The sequence below is a fragment of the Callithrix jacchus genome, chromosome 8, assembly GCF_049354715.1.
Source record: "Callithrix jacchus isolate 240 chromosome 8, calJac240_pri, whole genome shotgun sequence".
Classification (NCBI taxonomy): domain Eukaryota; kingdom Metazoa; phylum Chordata; class Mammalia; order Primates; family Cebidae; genus Callithrix; species Callithrix jacchus.
Genome location: NC_133509.1, coordinates 108,574,701 through 108,595,772, shown reverse-complemented (window position 1 = coordinate 108,595,772; position 21,072 = coordinate 108,574,701). Strand labels below are relative to the sequence as shown.

At 41.0% G+C, this 21,072-nt stretch overlaps 1 protein-coding gene, 1 non-coding gene and 1 pseudogene across 3 annotated transcripts in view; 1 reads left to right on the top strand and 2 right to left on the bottom strand.

Moving 5' to 3' along the window:
* DNAL1 (dynein axonemal light chain 1) overlaps positions 1–11,900 on the bottom strand; it is a 42,172-nt gene extending 30,272 nt beyond the window's left edge. The window contains exons 1-3 of one of the 2 annotated variants that reach the window (XM_009006314.5): positions 11,734–11,900; positions 5,295–5,333; positions 1,068–1,177 (exon numbers count right to left, since the gene is read on the bottom strand). In XM_009006314.5, the coding sequence (XP_009004562.2) occupies positions 1,068–1,102 (35 nt within the window). In that variant the 5' untranslated portion in view covers positions 1,103–1,177; positions 5,295–5,333; positions 11,734–11,900. The remainder of the gene's footprint in view (positions 1–1,067; positions 1,178–5,294; positions 5,334–11,733) is intronic. The other variant, XM_002754093.8, reaches the window with a different exon arrangement.
* On the top strand, positions 439–541 carry LOC118145282 (U6 spliceosomal RNA). Its single transcript, XR_004730408.1, has one exon. It is a non-coding gene; the product is annotated as a U6 spliceosomal RNA (small nuclear RNA).
* On the bottom strand, positions 4,338–4,471 carry LOC118145180 (U2 spliceosomal RNA; annotated as a pseudogene).
* Positions 11,901–21,072: the final 9,172 nt, after the last annotated feature.

Here is a 21,072-nt window from a genome sequence, read left to right as displayed (position 1 = left end):
GGTGGTGAGTGCCTATAGTCCCAGCTACTTGGGAGGCTGAGGCAGAAGAATTGCTTGAACGTGGGGGGCAGAGGTTCCAATGAGCCAAGATCACGTCATTGCACTCCAGTCTGGGTGACAAAGAATGTCTCAAAAAAAAAAAAAAAAAAAAAAGGATAATTTGATCCCAGTTAGAATTTTTTTTAAAAAGTTAGAAGTCTCTACAAAAATGCTAGCACTGGTTCTCACAAGGTGTTGTGAATTGGGTTAATGTTAATTCCTTTTCTTTGTGCTGTTTATATTTTCCAATGTTTTACAATAAGTTTTTTACAATTTTAACGATTTTTTTTTTTAAGGGGTATCATTTAGGCATGTAGTAAGTAAATATAGTTCTGACTTTGGTTGATAATTTTACAAGAGAAAGTAGTAAATTTCATAACAGAGTCATAGTTTATTGTGGTGCTCACTTCAGCAGCACTTGTACTAAAATTGGAACAACAGAAGATTAGCATGGCCCCTGCGCAAGGCTAACATATACATTCATGAAGTATTCTGTATTTAAAAAAATATGAGGCTGGGCGTGGTGGCTCACACCTGTAATCCCAGCACTTTGGGAGGCCAAGGTGGGTGGATGACAAGCTCAGAAGTTCAAGACCAGCCTGGCTAAGATGGTGAAACTCCATCTCTATTTTAAAAAATAATAATAAATAAATACATATGCTTCTACACAGCAGAGGAAAAAATCAACAGAGTGAAGAAGAGAAAACCTGTTGAATGGGAGAAAATATTTGCTTTCTCTATATATATGGTTTGTTGTGTTATTTAGCTTCTCCCCAAAATACTTGATTTATATTTTGAAACACATTATAACAACCGTACTAAAAATATGGTACCGTTCAATATTTTTCTATTAATAATCCTGTAAACCAGTAATTTTTCATGTTTGGCCTTGCTGAAGGGAAAATTACAGTAAGCAAACAAAAAATAAATGAAGACCACAGAAAACAAACATATTTTCCTATTTTGTGTGTTTAAGAAAAGAAAGGGAAACCTAGTAGCAATACTGGAAGGATGAAAAGAGAACTTACTCGCAACTAGCAAGCGTGGACAAGGAGGCATCCATCTTCTCTATGGGGGGAATCTGGGCATAAAGTTTTATCTCTTTGGCTTCAGATGGCCTCTGGCCAGTTTTCTCTTCCTATGAGAAAAATACATTTGGAAGAAATAATCCATGATTATAATGTGGAACCAAAAGAGGTCAGCATTTCCCAAGATTTTTCTGTTTATTTTGAAACAATTGTTAGAATTTAACAAACTGTTTAATAATTCTTTACCATTAACTTATTGAAAACACTTACCTACTAACCCTGATAATCAGATTTATATGTGGCTGAATCAGATAACTTAGATCCCTACCAAATTATAGTGAAAAGGAAATTTAAAAAAACTTTTATTTTTGTGGCATTTAAAATTTGAAAAGGACACAAACAAATGCAAAGACATCTCATGAGATGTCTCCACATCTGTGGAGGTGCTGCCCTTTGATAACCCTCAGTCGGACAAGGAGGCCTTGCAGGAGGGCCGTGCGGCCACCCTCCGGTACCCTCGGAGCCCCGATGGCTACCTCCAGATTGGCTTCTTCTACAAGGGAGTGGCAGAGGGAGAGGTGGACCCAGCCTTCGGCCCTCTGGAAGCTCTGCGCCTCTCCATCCAGACAGACTCCCCTGTATGGGTGATTCTGAGTGACATCTTCCTGAAAAAGGCCGACTAAGCCGAGGGCTTCTGAGGGTACCCTGTGGCCAGCCCTGAAGACCATGTTTCTGGGGAATGTCGTCATTGTTGTCCCCGGAGGGTCAGATATGGCCCTGCCTGAAGGGTTCTGCCCGGCGCCAGGCTCGGGCCGGCCTGGGGTCCGCCGCTGGCCCGGAGGCCCCAGGAGCTGGTGCTGTCCCCGCCCACCAGGCCGCAGAGGAGGCAGGCGGCCCCCACACTGTGCCTGAGGCCTGGAACCGTTTGCACCGGCCTGCCCCAGCCAGGTCGTTTTAGAAGAGCTTTTACTTGGGCGCCCGCTATCTCTGGCACGAACACTGGAATGCATATACTACTTTATGTGCTGTGTTTTTTATTCTTGGATACATTTGATTTTTTTCACGTAAGTCCACATATACTTCTATAAGCGCGTGACTTGTAATAAAGAGTTAATGAAGAAAAATAAATAAAATACCTGATTTCAAAATATATTATAAGGTGAACACAACCCAAACAGCACAATATTGGTATAAAAGCAGATACAAAGACCAATAGAATGGAATGGAGAATCCAGAAATAAGTCCATGTATTTACAGTCAACTGATTTTTGACAAAGGCGCCAACAGCACACATTGGGAAAAGGATACCCTCTTCAATAAATGGTGCTGGAAAAATTAAATATCCAAATGCAGAAGAATGAAACTGGACCCCTATCTCTCACCATATGCAAAAAATCAACCATGATGAATTAAAGACTTAAAGACTCAAAACTACAAAGCCACTAGAAAAAAATATAGGAAAAACACTTCAGGACATTGGTATAGGAAAAGATTTTATGGCTAAGACCTTAAAGCACAGTCAACGAAAATAAAAATAAACAATGGAACTAAAACTAAAAAGCTTCTGGCCAAGCATGGTGGGTCACGCCTGTAGTCCCAGTACTTTGTGAGGCCAAGGCAGGTGGATCACTTGAGGTTAGGAGTTCAAGACCAGCCTGGCCGACATGGCGAAACTCCATCTCTACTAAAAATACCAAAAATGAGCCAGGCATTGTGGCACATGCCTGTAATCCCAGCTATTTGGGAGGCTGAAGCAGGAGAATTGCTTGAATCCAGGAGGTGGAGGTTGCAGTGAGCCGAAATCATGCCATTGCACTCCAGCCTGGGCAACAGAGTAAGACTCCATCTCAAAAAATAAAAATAAAAATAAAAGGCTTTTACACAGCAGAGGAAACAATCAACAGAGTGAAGAGAAAAATCTCTTGAATAGGAGAAAATATTTGCAAACTATTCATCTGACAAGGGAACTCAACTCAATGGTAAAAAGACAAACAGGCACAGTGGCTCCTGCCTGTAATACCAGCAATTTAGGAGGCCAAGGGAGGTAGGTTGCTTGAGCACAAGAGTTGGAAACCAGCCTGAGCAACATAGCAAGGCCTCATTTCTACAAATAATTTAAAAATCAGCCAGATGTGGTGGTGCATGACTGTGGTCCCAGTTATTCGGGAGGTTGAGGCTGTGGTGGGAGGATCACCTGAGCTCCACTGCAATCCAGCCTAGGGGGACAGAAAGCCTGGCCCCAGAAAAACAAACTAATTAACAAAACTAACAAAACTAGAAGCTCAGGGACCATTCCTTTGCTTTCCTGTATTTTTTATAACCTATTGCAGTGTAAGAGACACAAAACTCCTTTCAAAAACTTACATCACCACATATCAATAATAGAAAATAGGCTGGGCACAATGGCACTTTGATAGGCTGAGGCAGGAGGATCACTTGAGCTCAGGAGTTTGAGACCAGTCTGGGCAATATAGTGCAACCCTATCTATACTTTAATAAAATTAAAAGAAAAATAAAATGTATCAAAGTAATAATAATAATGATAGAAAATATACAATCAGTTGTAAAAATCTAAAACACATCCACTCAGTGCTTATTTTTATGTTATCTATTTGTAGGTTAGAGGAGGAGAAAGTGACATCTAGTAGATCCTCAATAAATGTTGGGTGAATCAATGAAAAAGTGAGATTGATGTTTTCAAATAAAGTCAAAAATGCATGGGCCAGGCACAGTGGCTCATGCCTGTAATCCCAGCACCATGGGAGGCTGAAACAAGAGGATCAGTTGAGCTCAGGAGTTCAAGACCAGCCTGGGCAACATAATGAGACTCTGTCTCAACAACAACAACAACAAGAAATTAGCCAGGTGTGGTGACGCACACCTGTAGTCCCAGCTACTCAGGTGTTAGAGCCTAGGACACCAAGGCTGCAGTGAACTATGATTGTGCCACTGCACTACAGCCTGGGTGACAGAGCGAGACACTGTCTTAAAAAAAAAAAAAAAAAAAAAAAAGTAAAAAATGTATGGCCATAATGTAATCTAGAAACAGACTACCAGCCAAAACAAAAAAGCACTAGTTACTGTAAGTAAAGTCTCAACATCCAATTCAAGGAAAATTAAATCTTGTACTAAGTCTACTCCATACTCCTTTTTTCTTAAGATTTTTCATTATATATTTAACCAAACAGGAATAAATTATAAAAATACATTTAAAGTAAATGAGAAATGTATAAGCACTAAAACAAGAATTCAAGTATTTCATTATTTTGTCGAAGTTTGTCTATTTTCCCTAGACACCAATGCTTCTGAAAGCCTTTTTATTCAAAGCCTAGTTACAAAACCAAAAGGTACATTATTATACAAAAAAACTACACTTGATCTTAGCCAAAAGGCCGAGAAGCAATGCAAAAAAACTACTGATAACATAGACAAATAAGTTTATGGACACAGAAATTCAGGAGTCATCTCTGTACTCTATGACAATTCTGTCTATATGCTGAATTATAACTGTTCAAACTTTATTAGCATGTTATAGAAAACTGAAAATATAATTTACATATAATGCACATTTTTTACAATGTATTTTCCTTTCTAGTATTGCTATATGCTTTAGTATTTTTATTGTTTTTTTTCAATTGTATATGCATGATCTACATTTGTCCACATTGATTTAGCCTCTAGGAGGCTAAAACCACCCTCTAAAGCCTAGATAATCCACAATTCATATGACTCTAGCATATGAAAATGACATGTAGTTTAGTGATTATAAAGTTGAAAAAGAAAATGTACTAACCCAGAAATTCCAGCAATTTTATAGCGATAGATAAAATCACCCTTTCCATATTTAAATTTTCCAGTGGTCAGATTTTTTTAACTGAAAATTTTATTATTATATTTGAAGTTTGTCTAGTTCCCCCAAGGATAACATTTTATGACTATAGTATAACATAACTAGGGTACTGCTATTGATACAATCCACTGATTTTATTCATATTTTCCCAAATTTGCTTGTACTCATGCGCATGTATGGCTGTGTGTAAGTATGTGTGTACTAAGTCTTATACAATTTTATCATCTGTGTAGGTTCATGCATCCACCTCCATAGTCAAGATAGCTGAAGCGCTCCAATACCAAAAGGATCATTTGTATTAAATAATTGGATTTGAATAACTATCCAACATTTTTCCTTGTACGGTTTCTAAAAAAAGGAAAAACTCATGTACTCACCCATCTCGCTAAGGCTTCTTTGATTGTTGTTGCTTTTGCCTTTAAAAAAAAAAAAGAAAAAAAACACAAAACAAAGTTGTCTTTATTTACTTAATTATTTTTTGCGACAGTCTTGCTTTGTTGCACAGGCTGAAGTACAATGATACCATCTCTGATCACCTCAATCTCCACCTCCTAGGTTCAAGTGATTCTCCTGCCTCAGCCTTCCAAGTAACTGGAATTGCAGGCACGCATCACCACACCTGGCTAATTTTTTGTATTTGTAGTAGAGCCGGGATTTCGCCATGTTGGCCAGGCTGGTCTAGAACTCCTGACCTCATGATCTGCCTGCCTTGGCTTCCCAAAGTGCTGAGATTACAGGCGTGAGCCACCAGCCCCAAAGTGGTCTTTATTGGTGTGATTTTTTGATTCACTTTTCATGCAATAACTACTAGCCTTGGTTTCTACCATTAAAAGGATTGATTTCTTTCTTTGAGACTTTATATACAAAGAGGATGTTTTAATTTCCTGAAATCAGAATGATTTATTTGAGTGTATCTGAGAAAAAATAAGAAAATCATTATGTAACATCCATACACTTCACTCCAACTTGGCTTACAAAAATATGTAGCTTTCAATACTTGATATTAAAATATATATTATTTAATTGATTCTAAGGATCTACATCTTTCTTACATTTTAATATTGAAATTTGGATGCATTTTATAATCAGGAATAATTTATAATTGTTGTGGGCTGGTGGCAGTGGTGACATTTTAGAAAAATATTAACCACTTTATTTCCTATCATATATTCCTTTTTATGTTTGCAAAGGATGAAGATAAAGGATAGGATAAAAATCTGTATGTCTACATACATTTAAAAACTCTATCAATAAGTACAAAATAAAAATTTTAAATGATAATAAAGTATTTGTCATAGTTCAATTCAAACCAATTTTTTCTTAGTAAAACATAAAATAATGTTGCACCTTATAATTAATAGCAGCTTAGATTCAATTTAATATATTTAAAACTCTAAAGGTATTCAAAGGAAGATATCCCTAATGAATTATTGCTGGTACTCTTTTTAAAAAAAGAACCCCAAAGAATAACAAAAGAAAAGTTTTTAAACTATGTGAACAAATGTGAACCTGAAAGAACCAATACTTCAAGATGAATCCTGAGTAGTTAACTGGGCCTAAATTTAAAACAGGGCCTAACCTAGGCACAGTGTCTCATGCCTATAATCTCAGCACTTTAGGAGGCCAAGGTGGGAGGATCACTTGAGGCCAGAAGTTCAATACCAGCCCAGGCAACATAGCTAGACTCCATCTCTACAAAACAAAATAAAAAAATTAGCCTGGCATGGTGGTGCATGCCTGTAGGTCTAACTACTTAGGAGGCTGAGGTGGGATGATCAATTGAACCCAAAAGTTTGAGGTTACAGTGAGGCATGATTGCACCACCACATTCCAGCCTGGGCAACAGGGCAAGCCTGTCTCTGAAAAAATTAAATTAGATTAAATTGAATTAATTAGAGCCAAGCAGCCATTTGCTTACTAGAGGTCACACACATACTCTGAATTCCCCCAAAAAAACACACCTCTGTTCAACTTCGGGACTTCCAGCATTCATCGGAACTAATCAGAGCTCACCTGAATCAACCAATTGGCTTACTTGGGTCAACCAATCAAGACCCAGCTGTATCAACCAACCAGAACTGAGTGAGTTTGAATCCTTCATTTACATAAACAGACCTGATTGAGAAGATGGGCAGGAACTTTTGCTATAAAACTTAAGTTTTCCCTTTGTTCTCTGGAATAGAGAACACCTTCCTTCTACACTTAAGGCTGGATCTAGCCATACATAAACTGTTCTATGACGTAAGGTCTCTTCCCTGCATTTTCATTTTGAGAGGACTTTTGTTAACAAATATATACTATTATGTCTACAAAGTAAAGATAAACTAATAAATAACCCTTGGATTAAAAAGAAAATCATAAAATAATAAAAGAAAAAAAGTCAAAATTTGGGGAATGTAACACTAAGAAGAAAACTTACAAATTCAGATACATTTGTCAGAAAATAAGAGATAGAAAACAAATGAGCGGCCAGGTATTCCCTTTAAAATCTCAAACACATCAAGGGTCACTTCTAATCACCACTATGAATTATTATTAATAATAATTAATATATACTTATTTTTCTTCTCCTGGCTGGGAGAAGATATTTTCAGTACAAAACCAATGAGGACCAACATTTAGAATACACAAGGAACTCCTAAAATTCAAAAACAAAAAGGAAAATGGAAAAGTTGCCAAAAATATGAACAGATAATTCATAGAAACTGAAACCGAGATGGGTAATAAGAATATCAGGAAGGCTTGGCTGGGCATGGTGGCTCACACCTGTAATCCCAGCGCTTTGGGAGGCCGAGGTGGGTGGATCACAGGGTCAGGAGATCGAGACCATCCCTGCTAACACGGTGAAACCCTGTCCCTACTAAAAATACAAAAAATTAGCTGAGCATGGTGGCATGCCCCTATAGTCCCAGCTACTTGGGAGGCTGAGGCAGGAGAATCACTTGAACCTGGCAGGTGGAGGTTGCAGTGAGCCGAGATCACGCCACTGCACTCCAGCCTGGGCAACAGAGTGAGACTCCATCTCGAACAAACAAACAGAATATCTAGAAGGCTGGGCATGGTGGCTCAAGCTTGTAATCCCAGCATTTTGGGAGGCTGAAGTGGCCACATCACCTGAGTCCAGGAATTCAAGACCAGCGTGGGCAACATGGTGAAACCTTCTCTCTATTAAAAATACAAACAATTAGCCAGGCTTGATGGCACAGGCCTGTAGTCCCAGCTACTCCCAGGGGCTAAGGTGGGAGGATCTCGGGAGGTGGAGGAACCCTGATTGTGCCGCTGCACTCCAGCCCAGGCGACAGAGTGAGATATTGTCCCAAAAAAAACAAAACCAAACAAACAACAAATTTAACATTGAGAATCAGAAAAATGCAAAGTAAAACAACGGAACACTAAAATACATCCTCAGATTGGCAAAAGTTAGAAAGTTGGTGAGCACATAAAGAAACGGGAACTCTTGACTAGGCGTGGTGGCTCGCCTGCAATCTCAGTATTTTGGGAGGCTGAGATGGGCAGATCACTTGAGGTCAGGAGTTTGAGACCAGCCTGGCCAACATGGTGAAACTCTGTCTCTACTGAAAATACAAAACTTAGCTAGGTATGGTGGCACATGCCTGTAATCCCAGCAACTTGGGAGTCTGAAGCAGAAGAATTGCTCGAGCTCTGGAGGCAGAGGCTGCAGTGAGCAGAGACTGCACCACTGCACTCCAGCCTGGGCAACAGAGCAAGACTCTGTCTCAGAACAAAACAAAATGAACAAACAAGAAGAAATGGGAGCTCTCCTGCACTGCTGGAGGAAATAAATACTGGTCAAGCTATTCTGGAAAGCAGCCTGAAAAGTGCCTAGGGAAATTAAGTATACATAGACCCTATGATGGTATAATCCCACTCCTGGGTGTATTTCCAAGAGAAATCTTTTGCATGGGTCCATAAAAAGGTATTTTCACAACACTATTTGTAGAAAAAGGGTTGGACCCACCTAAGTGTTTATTGGGGCAATATAAATTGGTAAAAAGGTAACTGGTTTCCCTACAGATAGGAGTCAAAAACTAAAATGCCTAAAGGTCCTCATGGACATCACTAATGGGTAAAGCTGGCCAAGTAAGGGCAGAACCAGTGTAAAGAAGATAACCTCTACTTAGCTCCAGACAACTGTAAGCAGGTGGGACTTGGGGAAAAGAGCTACCCTAATATCATACTTCTTCAAATTAAAAAACTCCATTAATTGTAAGTAACACCTTTATTTTATGTAACATTAAGAAAGAAAAAATGCTGTCAATTATAACATACTATATCTCAGTAATATGAAAATGTGAAAAAAATGTGTCCAATGGTGAAACATATTTATTTTTCTTTTTTTTTTTTTTTTGAGACCGAGTTTCGCTCTCATTACCCAGGCTGGAACGCAATGGTGCGATCTCCGCTCACTGCAGCCTCCGCCTCCTGGGTTCAGACAATTCTCCTGCCTCAGCCTCCTGAGTAGCTGGGATTACTGGCACGCGCCACCATGCCCAGCTAATTTTTTTGTATTTTTAGTATAGACGGGGTTTCACCATGTTGACCAGGATGGTCTCGATCTCTTGACCTCATGATCCACCCGCCTCGGCCTCCCAAAGTGCTGGGATTACAGGCTTGAGCCACCGCGCCTGGCCCTTATTTTTCAAGAAAAACTGGCAATCTTCATTTTAATGTGAAATATCATTTGAAGACATTGTCCTGAAGGTCATAAGGAAAAAAAAAAAGACACTGGAAGATAATTTTTTTAATTTAAATACTATGTGGGCCCATATTTCTGGAGGGAACCCAGTTCTGCCAGTTTCCAGACTTAGCTAGTTCTAAATACAGTCATGTGCTGCATAGCAAATTTCGGTTAACAGACCACATATAAGACATAGTCACATAAGATTGTAATACTGTATTTTTACTGTAACTTTTCTATGTTTATTTATTTGAGACAGAGTCTTGCTCTGTTATTCAGGCTGGAGTGCAGTGGTGCAATCTTGGCTCACTGCAATCTCCACCGCCTGTGTTCCAGTGATTCTCATTACAGGCAGCCACTACATCCTGCTACTTTGTATTTTTAGTAGAGGAGGAGTTTCACCATGATGGCCAGGCAAGTCTTGAACTCCTGACCTCAGGTGATTTCGCCTCAGCCTCCCAAAGTGTTGGCATTACAGATGTCTGGGATTACAGGCATGAGCCACAGCACCCTGGCTGCTTTTCTATGTTTAAATACACAAATACATTGTTTCAACTGCCTATAATATTCAGTACAGTAAAATACTGTACAAGTTTGTAGCCTAGGAGCAATAGCCTACACCATCTGGTTTTTGTAAGCATATTCTGATGTTTGCAAGGCAAAATTACCTAATGATGTGTTTCTTAGGCTATATCCCTGTCATCATTAGGTAATTTATAACTATACTGATTCAGATTCTTTATTTGAAGATTTTCAGCAATTGCCATAATACTTTCATAAATATTTAGGTCTGAGCGTTTCTTCACCTCAATATAAACCTAGGTCCAGAACTTTTAGCTTTCCTTGGCAGTGGTTTTCAGCTAACTGCCTGTGGAACAAAATAAGGAAAGCAGGAGGGAAACTACTTTGTAAAGAGTGGTATTTGCTGGGCATGGTGGCTCACGCCTGTAATCCCAGCACTTTGGGAGGCCGAGGCGGGTGGATCACAAGGTCAAGAGATCGAGACCATCCTGGTCAACATGTGAAACCCCGTCTCTACTAAAAATACAAAAAATTAGCCAGGCATGGTGGTGCGTGCCTGTAATCCCAGCTACTCAGGAGGCTGAGGCAGGAGAATTGCCTGAACCCAGGAGGCGGAGATTGCAGTGAGCCGAGATTGCGTCATTGCACTCCAGCCTTGGTAACAAGAGCAAAACTCCGTCTCAAAAAAAAAAAAAAAAAGTGGTATTTAATCATGTTGAAGGCAGGCACGATTTCCTCATCATTTCCATCTCCTGGGCTCAACTTCTGCCCACTTATATAGCACTGGCATCACAAAAAGAAAACAAGTAATTATGCTTCTTCTTCATAAACATCTCTATGCCGTAGGACATCACAGACTTTGCTCAGTAGCTCTGGCTGGGTTTGTAGTGCTTTTTAGACAACTAGATAGAACTACCAAGTATGTAAGCAAGAGGGTGCATACTTCAAGTAAGAACTGAGGAGCATCTCTAGGTAAAACCATTACTTCATAAAGAGTTGTGACTGGATAGACAGCTGGTAGATTTCAAACCTAAGGCAATAGCATCTCAGTGTGGTGGGATTCCTCCCAATTTTATAATCAGTTGAGGTGTGTTGTCGAAATGCACATTCCTGAATTCATAATCTGCATTCCAACAAGCCCATACCTATGCATACTGAAATTTGAGAATCACTGCTCTAATACATCCATCAGAGTGTGTTTTACAGTGTTATCGAATCATTGCACTCGTAGTCATTCAGAAGGCAACCCGACTACATCACAGGTTATGAATACTGCTGCAATCCGTGCTTTACAGACCCTTCTGGTAACCAGCCCCTTTCTGCATCTCGACGGGGGGGGGGGGGGGCTGTCACTAAAAATTACTTTTATGTAAAGAGATATCTTTATCTACACTCTACTTCCCATCACCCTTCCCACTCCAATGCGCTCTTTTTGGAGAATGTCTTGCTCTTCACCCTCCCTTTTCTCTTGTCAGAGTCCCTCCACCTTAACCCTACCTCCGATCCACCCCAGGCGGCCATCACCCCAGACCACCCCCGGCCAGGGCTTCTCTTTCTCCTCGGGCCCCTGACTCCAGAGAGCTAGCGTCACTTACCAGCTCCCTTCCGCTGTTTAAGGACCCCCAGACCCTCAACACTCCACAGTTACCCTTTTCCACTCCCAATCTTCTCTCAGCTTTGGCTACGCGGCCCGAAACGTACTCACCATAACGGCGGTTGCTACTGTCACCGCTCTGGTTGCTAGGGCCCGCGGGGTCAGTGCGCCTGCGCAATTCTCAGCGCTCGCCGCCAAGCCCCATCCCCGGCAGCGCTCCTTTCTCTCCGCCCTCAGGGTGGTGCGAGCGGGGCATTGTGGGACGGCGTGGCGGCTGCTGGGTTCCTCCTACCCGGCTGCTCCTGGCTGCCCTTTGGCTACTTAGGGCTTAACCGTGCAGAGTGGTCAGGATCGAAAGCAGTTTCAGCTGATTCTGGAATGACATGCCCGCCTAAAATTTAAAACCTTAAAACCTCCGCGTAACAACTGCCTTTCTCATAAAAGAATGTTCATAATTCCTTTCCCTACCGATGGCCTTTCCCATCCTTTTCCGGACGGGGGAGAATAAGCAGCTTGCTGTAATTTACCTCTCCATCTCACTGAGAATACCCAGAGCCAAACTCCACCGATTTCATGTTTCTTTACCCCGGATCCTCCAGGGAGCCAGAGGCAGCTGAAAGCTCAGTTCGTTTTATATCAGCAGGGTGTCTTAAATATCACACATTGTTCATTTTATATCAGCAGGGTGTCTTTTTTTCCCCCACCTACCAAATTAGCTAAAAATCATAAACAATAATAATAATTCATAGAGTTGCTAGGGGTGTGGAGAAATAGGGACACACAAATATGCTGCTGTTTAGAATTCATACAGCCTTTCTGGAAGGCTGTTGGCTGTTCAAAAACTTATGTATCCTGAAGAAATAATCAGATTAGAGCACAGAGATGTATGTTCAAAGCTTTAATAGCAAACAAACAAACAAATAAAACCTCAAATATTAACAAAACAGAATTGGTGGCCGGTACTGGTGGCTCATGACTGTAATCCCAGCACTTTGGAAGGCTGAGGTGGGAGGACCACTTGAGGTCAGAAGTTTGAGAACAGCCTGGCCAACATAATGAAACCCCGTCTCTACTAAAAATACAAAAATTAGCCAGGCGCGGTGGCACACATCTGTAGTCCCAGCTACTCCAGAGGCTGAGGCACGAGAATAGCTTGAACGCGGGAGGCAGAGGCTGCAATGAGCCGAGATGGCGAGACTGCACTCCAGCCTGGGTAACAAGAGCGAAACTCCGTCTCAAAACAAAACAAAAAAGAGGAGAGGAGGGGGAGAGAGAAAAGAGAGAAGAGAGGAGAGAGAATTGGTTAGTAGCAGAGAGTGAATTGGTTAGTAGCATTAACCAATATGTGCAATAATGTACTTCCACTAAAAAGTACAAATGACACGTGGTGGCTCACACCTATAATCCCAGCACTTTGGAAGGCTGAGGCGGGCAGGTGGATCACCTGAGGCCAGGAGTTTGAGACCAGCCTGACCAACATGGAGAAACCCCGTCTCTACTACAAATACAAAATTAGCTGGGCGTTGTGGCACATGCCTGTAATCCCAGCTACTCAAGAGGCAGGCTGAGGTAGGAGAATTGCTTGAACCCAGGAGGTGGAGGTTGTGGTGAGCTGAGATGGTGTCATTGCACTTCAGTCTGGGCAACAAGAGCAAAACTTCCGTCTCAAAAAAAAAAAAAAGTACAAATGACTTGCTAAAAGGCATCTATTCACATGCAAAGATAGTCATATTTTAAGTAAAAATGGAAGTTACCAAACAAAATAGTTGGTATGTAGAATTATACAATGTATAATTCTTTTAAAATTATACATAGTGGCCTGGTGCAGTTTGTTCACGCCTGTAATCCCAGAACTTTGGGAGGCCAAAGCAAGAGGACCCCTTGAACCCAGGAGTTCAAGACCAGCCTGGACAACATAACAAGACCCGCCTGGACAACATAACAAGACCCTGGCTTTATAAAAAATGAAAATTAGCCAGATGTGGTGGTACACACCCATAGTCCCCAGCTACTGGGGAGGCTGAAGCAGGAGGAATGCTTGAAGAGTTTGCAACTGCAGTGAGCTATAATTGTGCCACTGTCCTCTACCCTGGGCAACAGAGCCAGACTCTATCTCTGAAAAAAAAATTGCACATAATACACACACACACACACACACACACACACACACACACACACACATATATATGGATATTATGTGGGCTTAATGTTGGCTATGGACTGAGTAGTGGCACACCAAAATTCATATGCAATGATCTAGTGACTTTCAGTTCTTTGATACTTTCTGAGAGCTCTTGGGGGAGGGGTTCCCTAAATTTTAAGCTTTAAAACCAGAAGGTTCAATTTCTGTTTATTTAAAAAAAACAAACAAACAAACAAACAAAAAAAAACCTGTCTATGGGACTATTGGATAGGTTTCAAAATCTTAGTACACTTCATATAAAGAACATTTTGAGTTCCAGATTCTTAACGGTTAAAAACATTCACACAGAAAATAAAAGAATTATATAACTTGGGCCCTTCTTTTGTTCTTTCATATCCTACAAAATGATAAAATAGATTCCAAAACCTGTTCACCAGAGAATATGTAGGTCTGCTTGCTTTTATGTCAGAGCTGGATAAAAGAAGTTGAAAGACGGGGTCCAAAGTGGCTCCCGCCGGAGGTCATGGCACTCGCGAAGGCGAGGTCATCAGTTCAAGGCTAACTTGAGCAATCTCATAAGCTCAAACTGATTGGCAAAAAAAAAAAAAAAGAAGTTGAAAGAAAGGTTAAAAGTAGTATTGAAGGCTGGGCCTGGTAGCTCATGCCTGTAATCCCAGCACTTTGGGAGGCCAAGATGGACAGATCACCTGAGGTAGGGAATTCCAGACCAGTCTGACCAACATGGTGAAATTCCATCTCTACTAAAAATAAAAAATTAGCACGGCATGGTGGCACATGCCTGCAATCCCAGTTACTCGGGAGGCTGAGGAAGGAGAATCACTTGAACCCGGGAGGTAGAGGTTGCAGTGAGCTGAGATGGCACCATTGCACTCCAGCCTGGGCAACAAGAATCAAACTCTGTCTCAAGGGTAGAAAAAAGTATTGAGCTGGGCGCGGTGGCTCAAGCCTGTAATCCCAGCCCTTTGGGAGGCCGAGGCGGGTGGAACACGAGGTCAAGAGATCAAGACCATCCTGGTCAACATGGTGAAACCCCTTCTCTACTAAAAAATACAAAAAATTAGCTGGGCATGGTGGCCTGTGCCTGTAATCCCAGCTACTGAGGAGGCTGGGGCAGGAGAATTGTCTGAACCCAGGAGGCGGAGGTTGTGGTGAGCTGAGATCGCGCCATTGCACTCCAGCCTGGGTAACGAGCAAAACTCCGTCTCAAAAAAAAAAAAAAAGAAAAAAGTATTGAAACAGTGTCCCCTAATTCAGAACATCTAGCAGACCCTTTGAAAAGAATAAGTAAAATAGTGTTAAATAATACAAAACAGCTGGGCGCATTGGCTCATGCCTGTAATCCCAGCACTTTGTGGGGCTGAGGCAGGTGGATCACTTGCGGTTGGGAGTTCAAGACCAGACTGACCAACATGGTAAAACCCCATCTCTCAAAAAAAAAAAAAAAAAAAAAAAGAATAATACAAAACAGAACTAAATACAATATGTTAAGAAATCTTTAATTTTTAGGGCCAGGTGCAGTGGCCCATGCCTGTAATCCCAGCACTTTGGGACACTGAAACAGGCAGATCACTTTAGGTCAGGAGTTCAAGACTAGCCTGTCTAACTAACATGGTGAAACCCTGTCTCAACTAAAAACACAAAAATTAGCCAGGCATGGTGGCACACCCCTGTATTCCCAGCTTCTTGGGAGGCTGAGGCAGAATTGCCTGAACCAGGGAGGTGGAGGTTGCAATGAGCTGAGATTGCCCCACAGCACTCTAGTGTGGACAACAGAACAAGACCCTGTCTCTAAACAAATAAATCTTTAATTTTTTTGGTCTTAAACTCCTGAATTCAAGCAATCCTCCCGCTGTGGCCTCTCAAAGTGCTTGGATTACAGGCCTGAACCACTTCACTAAGGCCCATATTTTTTCTTGATGTTAATACTTTGAAACTTGTACTCAATTTTAAAAACAATGTTAATTTGGGGGAAGTTATTTAATATTACTACAAATTAGGGCAACAACTCTTCAACCTCTGCCAAGAAGAGCCCTCAAAAACCACTTTTTTTTTTTTAGATAGGAGTCTCACTCTATCACCCAGGTTGGAATGCAGTAGACCAGTCACAGCTCACTGCAACCCTGGCCTCCTAGGTTCAAGCAATCCTCCCACTTCAGCCCCCCAAGTAGCTGGGACCACAGAAGTGTGCCACCATGCCTGGCTAATATTTTGTATTTTTGGTAGAGACGAGGTTTTGCCATGATGCCCAGGCTGGTTTTGAACTGCAGAGCTCAAGCGATCTGCCCACCTCGGCCTCCCAAAGTGCTAGGCTTACTGGAATGAGCCACCATGCCCAGCTGCACAAAATCCACTGATCAACCAAAATAAAAGTCTAGTAGTTAATATCGTTACATTTCCCTTCAAATACTAAAAACAAATGGCAACTGCAAAACTAAAACTAAATTATAATGAGGACCAGAATTTTAACGTTTCAATTCTATACATTTTAAGTGTTTAGAATAAAAACTCAGAACTTCATCTAAGATTATCCTAACAAGTTAAAGCTCACCCACAAACTGTAATTAAGTTTTTGGTGGAGAAGGTAGAAGGTGAAAGGGATAAACTCTGTCTTTCCTTCAGATAATTACATTGTCTACATGTTTAATTAGCAATTTGCAACTAGAACCTGGAACCTGCCTATTTCTAAACATAATTTTAAATAAAAGTGTGAAGGAAAGTTGTTTAAATTATACAGAGATAAGGGAACTGTGGAGAATCAAAGCAAGTGTTTCTCAGTAATTAGCTGCCATTCTAAAGACAAATATCTTAGAGTTTCCAACTTTCCCTAAAGATCCTGGAACAGGGTGCAACTAGACACATATCAAAATCTGATTAACAGCAGAAAATATTCTGTGACTTCAGTCCACCACCAATTAGCCTCTGAGTCATCCTGTTAGAATTTACTCTAGCCTCTGACTATTATGAGAAAATTATCATAACCCAGTGGTTCCTCATCATAAAACCAGGGGCCTATGTGTGTGTGTTCAGCCCTGGTCAAAACATATCTAAAACAGCTGGGTGTGATGGCTCATGCCTATAATCCCAGCACTTTGGGAGGTCAAGACAAGTGGATCACGAGGTCAGAAGTTCAAGACTAGCCTAGTCAACATGGTGAAATCCCATCTCTACTAAAAATACAAAAATTAGCTGGGCGTGGTGGAGGGCACCTGTAATCCCAGCTACTCTGGAGGCTGAGGCAGGAGAATCACTTGAATCCGGGAGGTGGAGGTTGTAGTGAGCTGAGACAGCACCATTGTACTCCAGTCTGGGTAACAAGAACGAAACTCGGGGAGACCGATCCAAGATGGCCGATCACTAACAGCTCAGGATTGTAGCTCCCAGTGAAAGCTCAGAGAACGAGACAACGCCACACTTTTAGACGAATTTTCGTCACTCACGGATCAGCCGATTCCCAGTGGAGGAGCCCCACGGGTCACCAGCAGCGACTCTTGTGGCCGCCATAGCGGTTTTGCCGGCGCCTCGGCGCAGCAGCTCTTCATGCAGAGCCAACGGGACTGCTTCCCCTACTGACCTGAGTTTGGAGCTCCGGGAAGTCAGAGCCGCTTGTTACGGACTCAAGAGGGAAGCCAGACCAGAGATTCCCGGGCAGAAGAGCACCATCAGTTTTATCGCTGCTATTTAGTCCGCCACAGTGGGTTGCTCGGATCCCAGCACTGGGAATCAATAAATCGAACGTTGACTCAGAAATCTAATTAGAAAGGCGGTTCATCTACAATGAAGGGAAAAAAACAGCCTAAGAAGGCCGAGTATACTCAAAATCAGAACCCATCAGCAACGGAACAAGCCCTGATGGAAAAGGACTCATCAGCAACAGAACAAGTCCTGATGGAAAAAGACTGTGTTCCATTATCTGAAATAGGCTTTAAAAGGTGGATGATGAGAAACTTCTGGGAGTTAAAGGAACTTGTTCTAACCCAATGTAAAGAAACTAAGAACTTTGAAAAAAGGTTCGATGAAATGATGAAAAGAATAGACAATATAGAGAGGAATACAAATGAACTTATGGAGTTGAAAAATACAACATGAGAACTAAGTGAAATATGTACAAGCTTAAATAGCCGAATGGATCAAGCAGAAGACAGGATATCAGAGGTTGAAGACCAACTCAATGAAATAAAACAAGACAAGAATAGAGAAAAAAGGATAAAAAGGAATGAGCAAAGTCTCCAAGAAATATGGGACTATGTGAAAAGACCTAATATACATTTGATTGGTGTACCTGAATGTGATGGAGAGAATGAATTCAAGCTGGAAAATATTCTTCAGGATATTATCCAGGAAAATTTTCCTAATTTAGCAAAGCAGGACACTATTCAACCCCAGGCAATACAGAGAACACCACAAAGATATTCCTCAAGAAAACCAACCCCAAGGCACATAATCGTTAGATTCACTAGGATCGAAACGAAGGAGAAAATATTAAGGGCAGCCAGAGGGAAAGATCAGGTTACCCATAAAGGGAAACCTATTAGGCTTACAGCAGATCTCTCAGCGGAAACCCTACAAGCTAGAAGAGAGTGGGGGCCAATATTCAATATACTTAAAAAACAGAACTTTCAGCCCAGAATTTCATATCCTGCCAATTTAAGCTTTACAACTGAAGGAAAAATAAAATCTTTTAGAAACAAGCAAGTACTCAGAGATTTTATTACCACCAGGCCTGCTTTACAAGAACTTCTAAAAGAAGCATTATACCTAGAAAGGAACAACCAGTATGAGCCTTTCTAAAAATACACCAAAAAGTAAAGAGCATTAACATAAAGAAGAATTTACATCAACGAAAGGATGAAATAGCCAGTTAATATCAAATGGCAGTAATCCTAAATTTAAATAGACTAAATCCCCCAATCAAAAGATACAGACAAAATCTAACGGTATATCTAAAGATATACAAAGACTCAAAATAAAGGGTTGGAAAAAAACTTACCAATTAAACGGAGAGCAAAAATAAATAAATAAAAAGCAGGAGTTGCAATTCTCACAATTAATAAAATAGATTTCAAAGCTACAAGGATACAAGAGTAAAAGAATTAATGTAATAATAAGAGATCTTAACACTCAGACACATAAGACCCATAATGAGATTTAGATTCAACGAGACAGAAAATTGATAACGATATCCAGGACTTGAACTCAGATCCAGAACAAATAAACTCAATAGAGCTCTCCATTTTAAACACATAAAATATACATTATCCACTTTAAACACACAAAATATTGATCGGTCATTATTGATACCCATTTTAGGAATGAAGTAATATTTCTTTTTCCCTCTTTTTTTTTCCCCTCTTTTTCTTTCTCTTTCTTCAAAAAAAAAAAAAAAAAAAGAGGGAATCTGGTAAAAAAAAAAAAACAAGAACGAAACTCTGTCTCAAAAAACAAAAAGAAAATATCTGTTTTGGTGGAAATGGATTTATTATTGTGGTTAAAATAGACGTTTATTTGAGCTATTCGATGCTATAAATATAAAAATATTTTTATATATTTTTCCTCTCTGAGTTAATCACTGGTAAATGGAAAAAAGAAAGAAAGAAAAATAGCACCAAATATGTGGAAAGCATTTTGGTTTGAAGTACAAATTCTGATAAGTCTAAGCAAATAGTTTCGCAGTCTTTGAGGGGTGTGTGTGTGTGTATTGACAGCGTTTCACTCCCACAGCCGAGGCTGAAGTGCAATGGCACGATCTGGGCTCACTGCAACCTCCACACCTCCCAGGTTCAAGCAATTCTTGTGCCCCACTGCACCCCACTAATTTTTGTAGAGATGGGGTTTCCGCCATGTTGGCCAGGCTGGTCTCAAACTCCTGACCTTAGGTGATCCACCCACCTCAGCCTCCCAGAGTGCTGGGATTATAGGTGTAAGCCACCGTGCTGGCCAGATGTCTGATTTTTTGTTCTTGTTTTTCTGTTTTTTTGAGAGATGGAGTCTTGTTCTGTTGCCCAGGCTGGAGTGCAGTGGCATGATCTTGGCTCACTACAACCTCGGCCTCCCAGGTTCAAGCGATTCTCCAGCCTCAACTTCCCAAGTATCTGGAACTACAGGTGTGTGCCACCACGCCCAGCTAATTTTTGTGTTTTTTAGTAGAGATAGTATTTCACTACATGTTGGCCAGGCTGGTCTTAAACTCCTGACCTTAGGTGATCTGCCTGCCTCAGCCTCCCAAGGTGCTGGGATTACAGGCGTGAGCCACTGTACCCAGCCAGATGTCTGGTTTTTAAAATGAGATTTTTAAAGCCAGGTACAGTGGCTCACGCCTGTAATCCCAGCACTTTGGGAGGCCGAGGTGGGGAGATTATTTGAATTCAGGAGTTTGAGACCAGCCCGGTCACCATGGTGAAACCTCCAAAACCCGTCTCTACTAAAAATACAAAAAACTAGCCGGGGTGTGGTGGTACACACCAGTGATTCCAGCTAGTTGGGATGCTGAGGTGGGAGAACTGACTGAAACTGGGAGGCAGAGGTTGCAGTGAGCTGAGATCATAACACTGCACTCCAGCCTGGGCAACAGAGTGTGACTACGTCTCAAAAAACGAACAAAGAAACAAAAACAAACCTAGACATCCAAATTTAAAGAACCCTTTGATTTCTCAATAAATTTAAGATACAGTTGGAGTCACCAAAATCCATAATTCAACAGGGATTAAACTATTTTAAAGGTCTAATGAAGGTGTACTATAATGTGAACTACATGTGTAAAGAGATAGTAAAATGTCAAACTAATATCCTCCCAATGTTGGTCTATTATTTCTCTTTCAACATTCCTATTGGGGATGTTTTATTTCTTCACTATTCCAAGAGAAGAATTTATTGGCCAATTGTTTCCTAGTATTTTTTAGATATATGCCTCTGTTATTTCAATTAAAGTAAAAGTGGCTGGGCAGGGTGGTGAGATCCTGAGTCCCAGCTACTTAGGAGGCTGAGGTGGGAGAATCACTTCAGCCCACGAGGGAGGTTGCAGTGAGCCGTGACGGTGCCACTGCACTCCAGCCAGGGTGACAGAGTGAGACCCTGTCTCAATAATAATAACAGTAGTAATAATAATAAAGCCAGGCTCAGTTGTGTGTGTCTGTAATCCCAGTACTTTGAGAAGCTGAGGTGACAGGACTACTTAAGGCC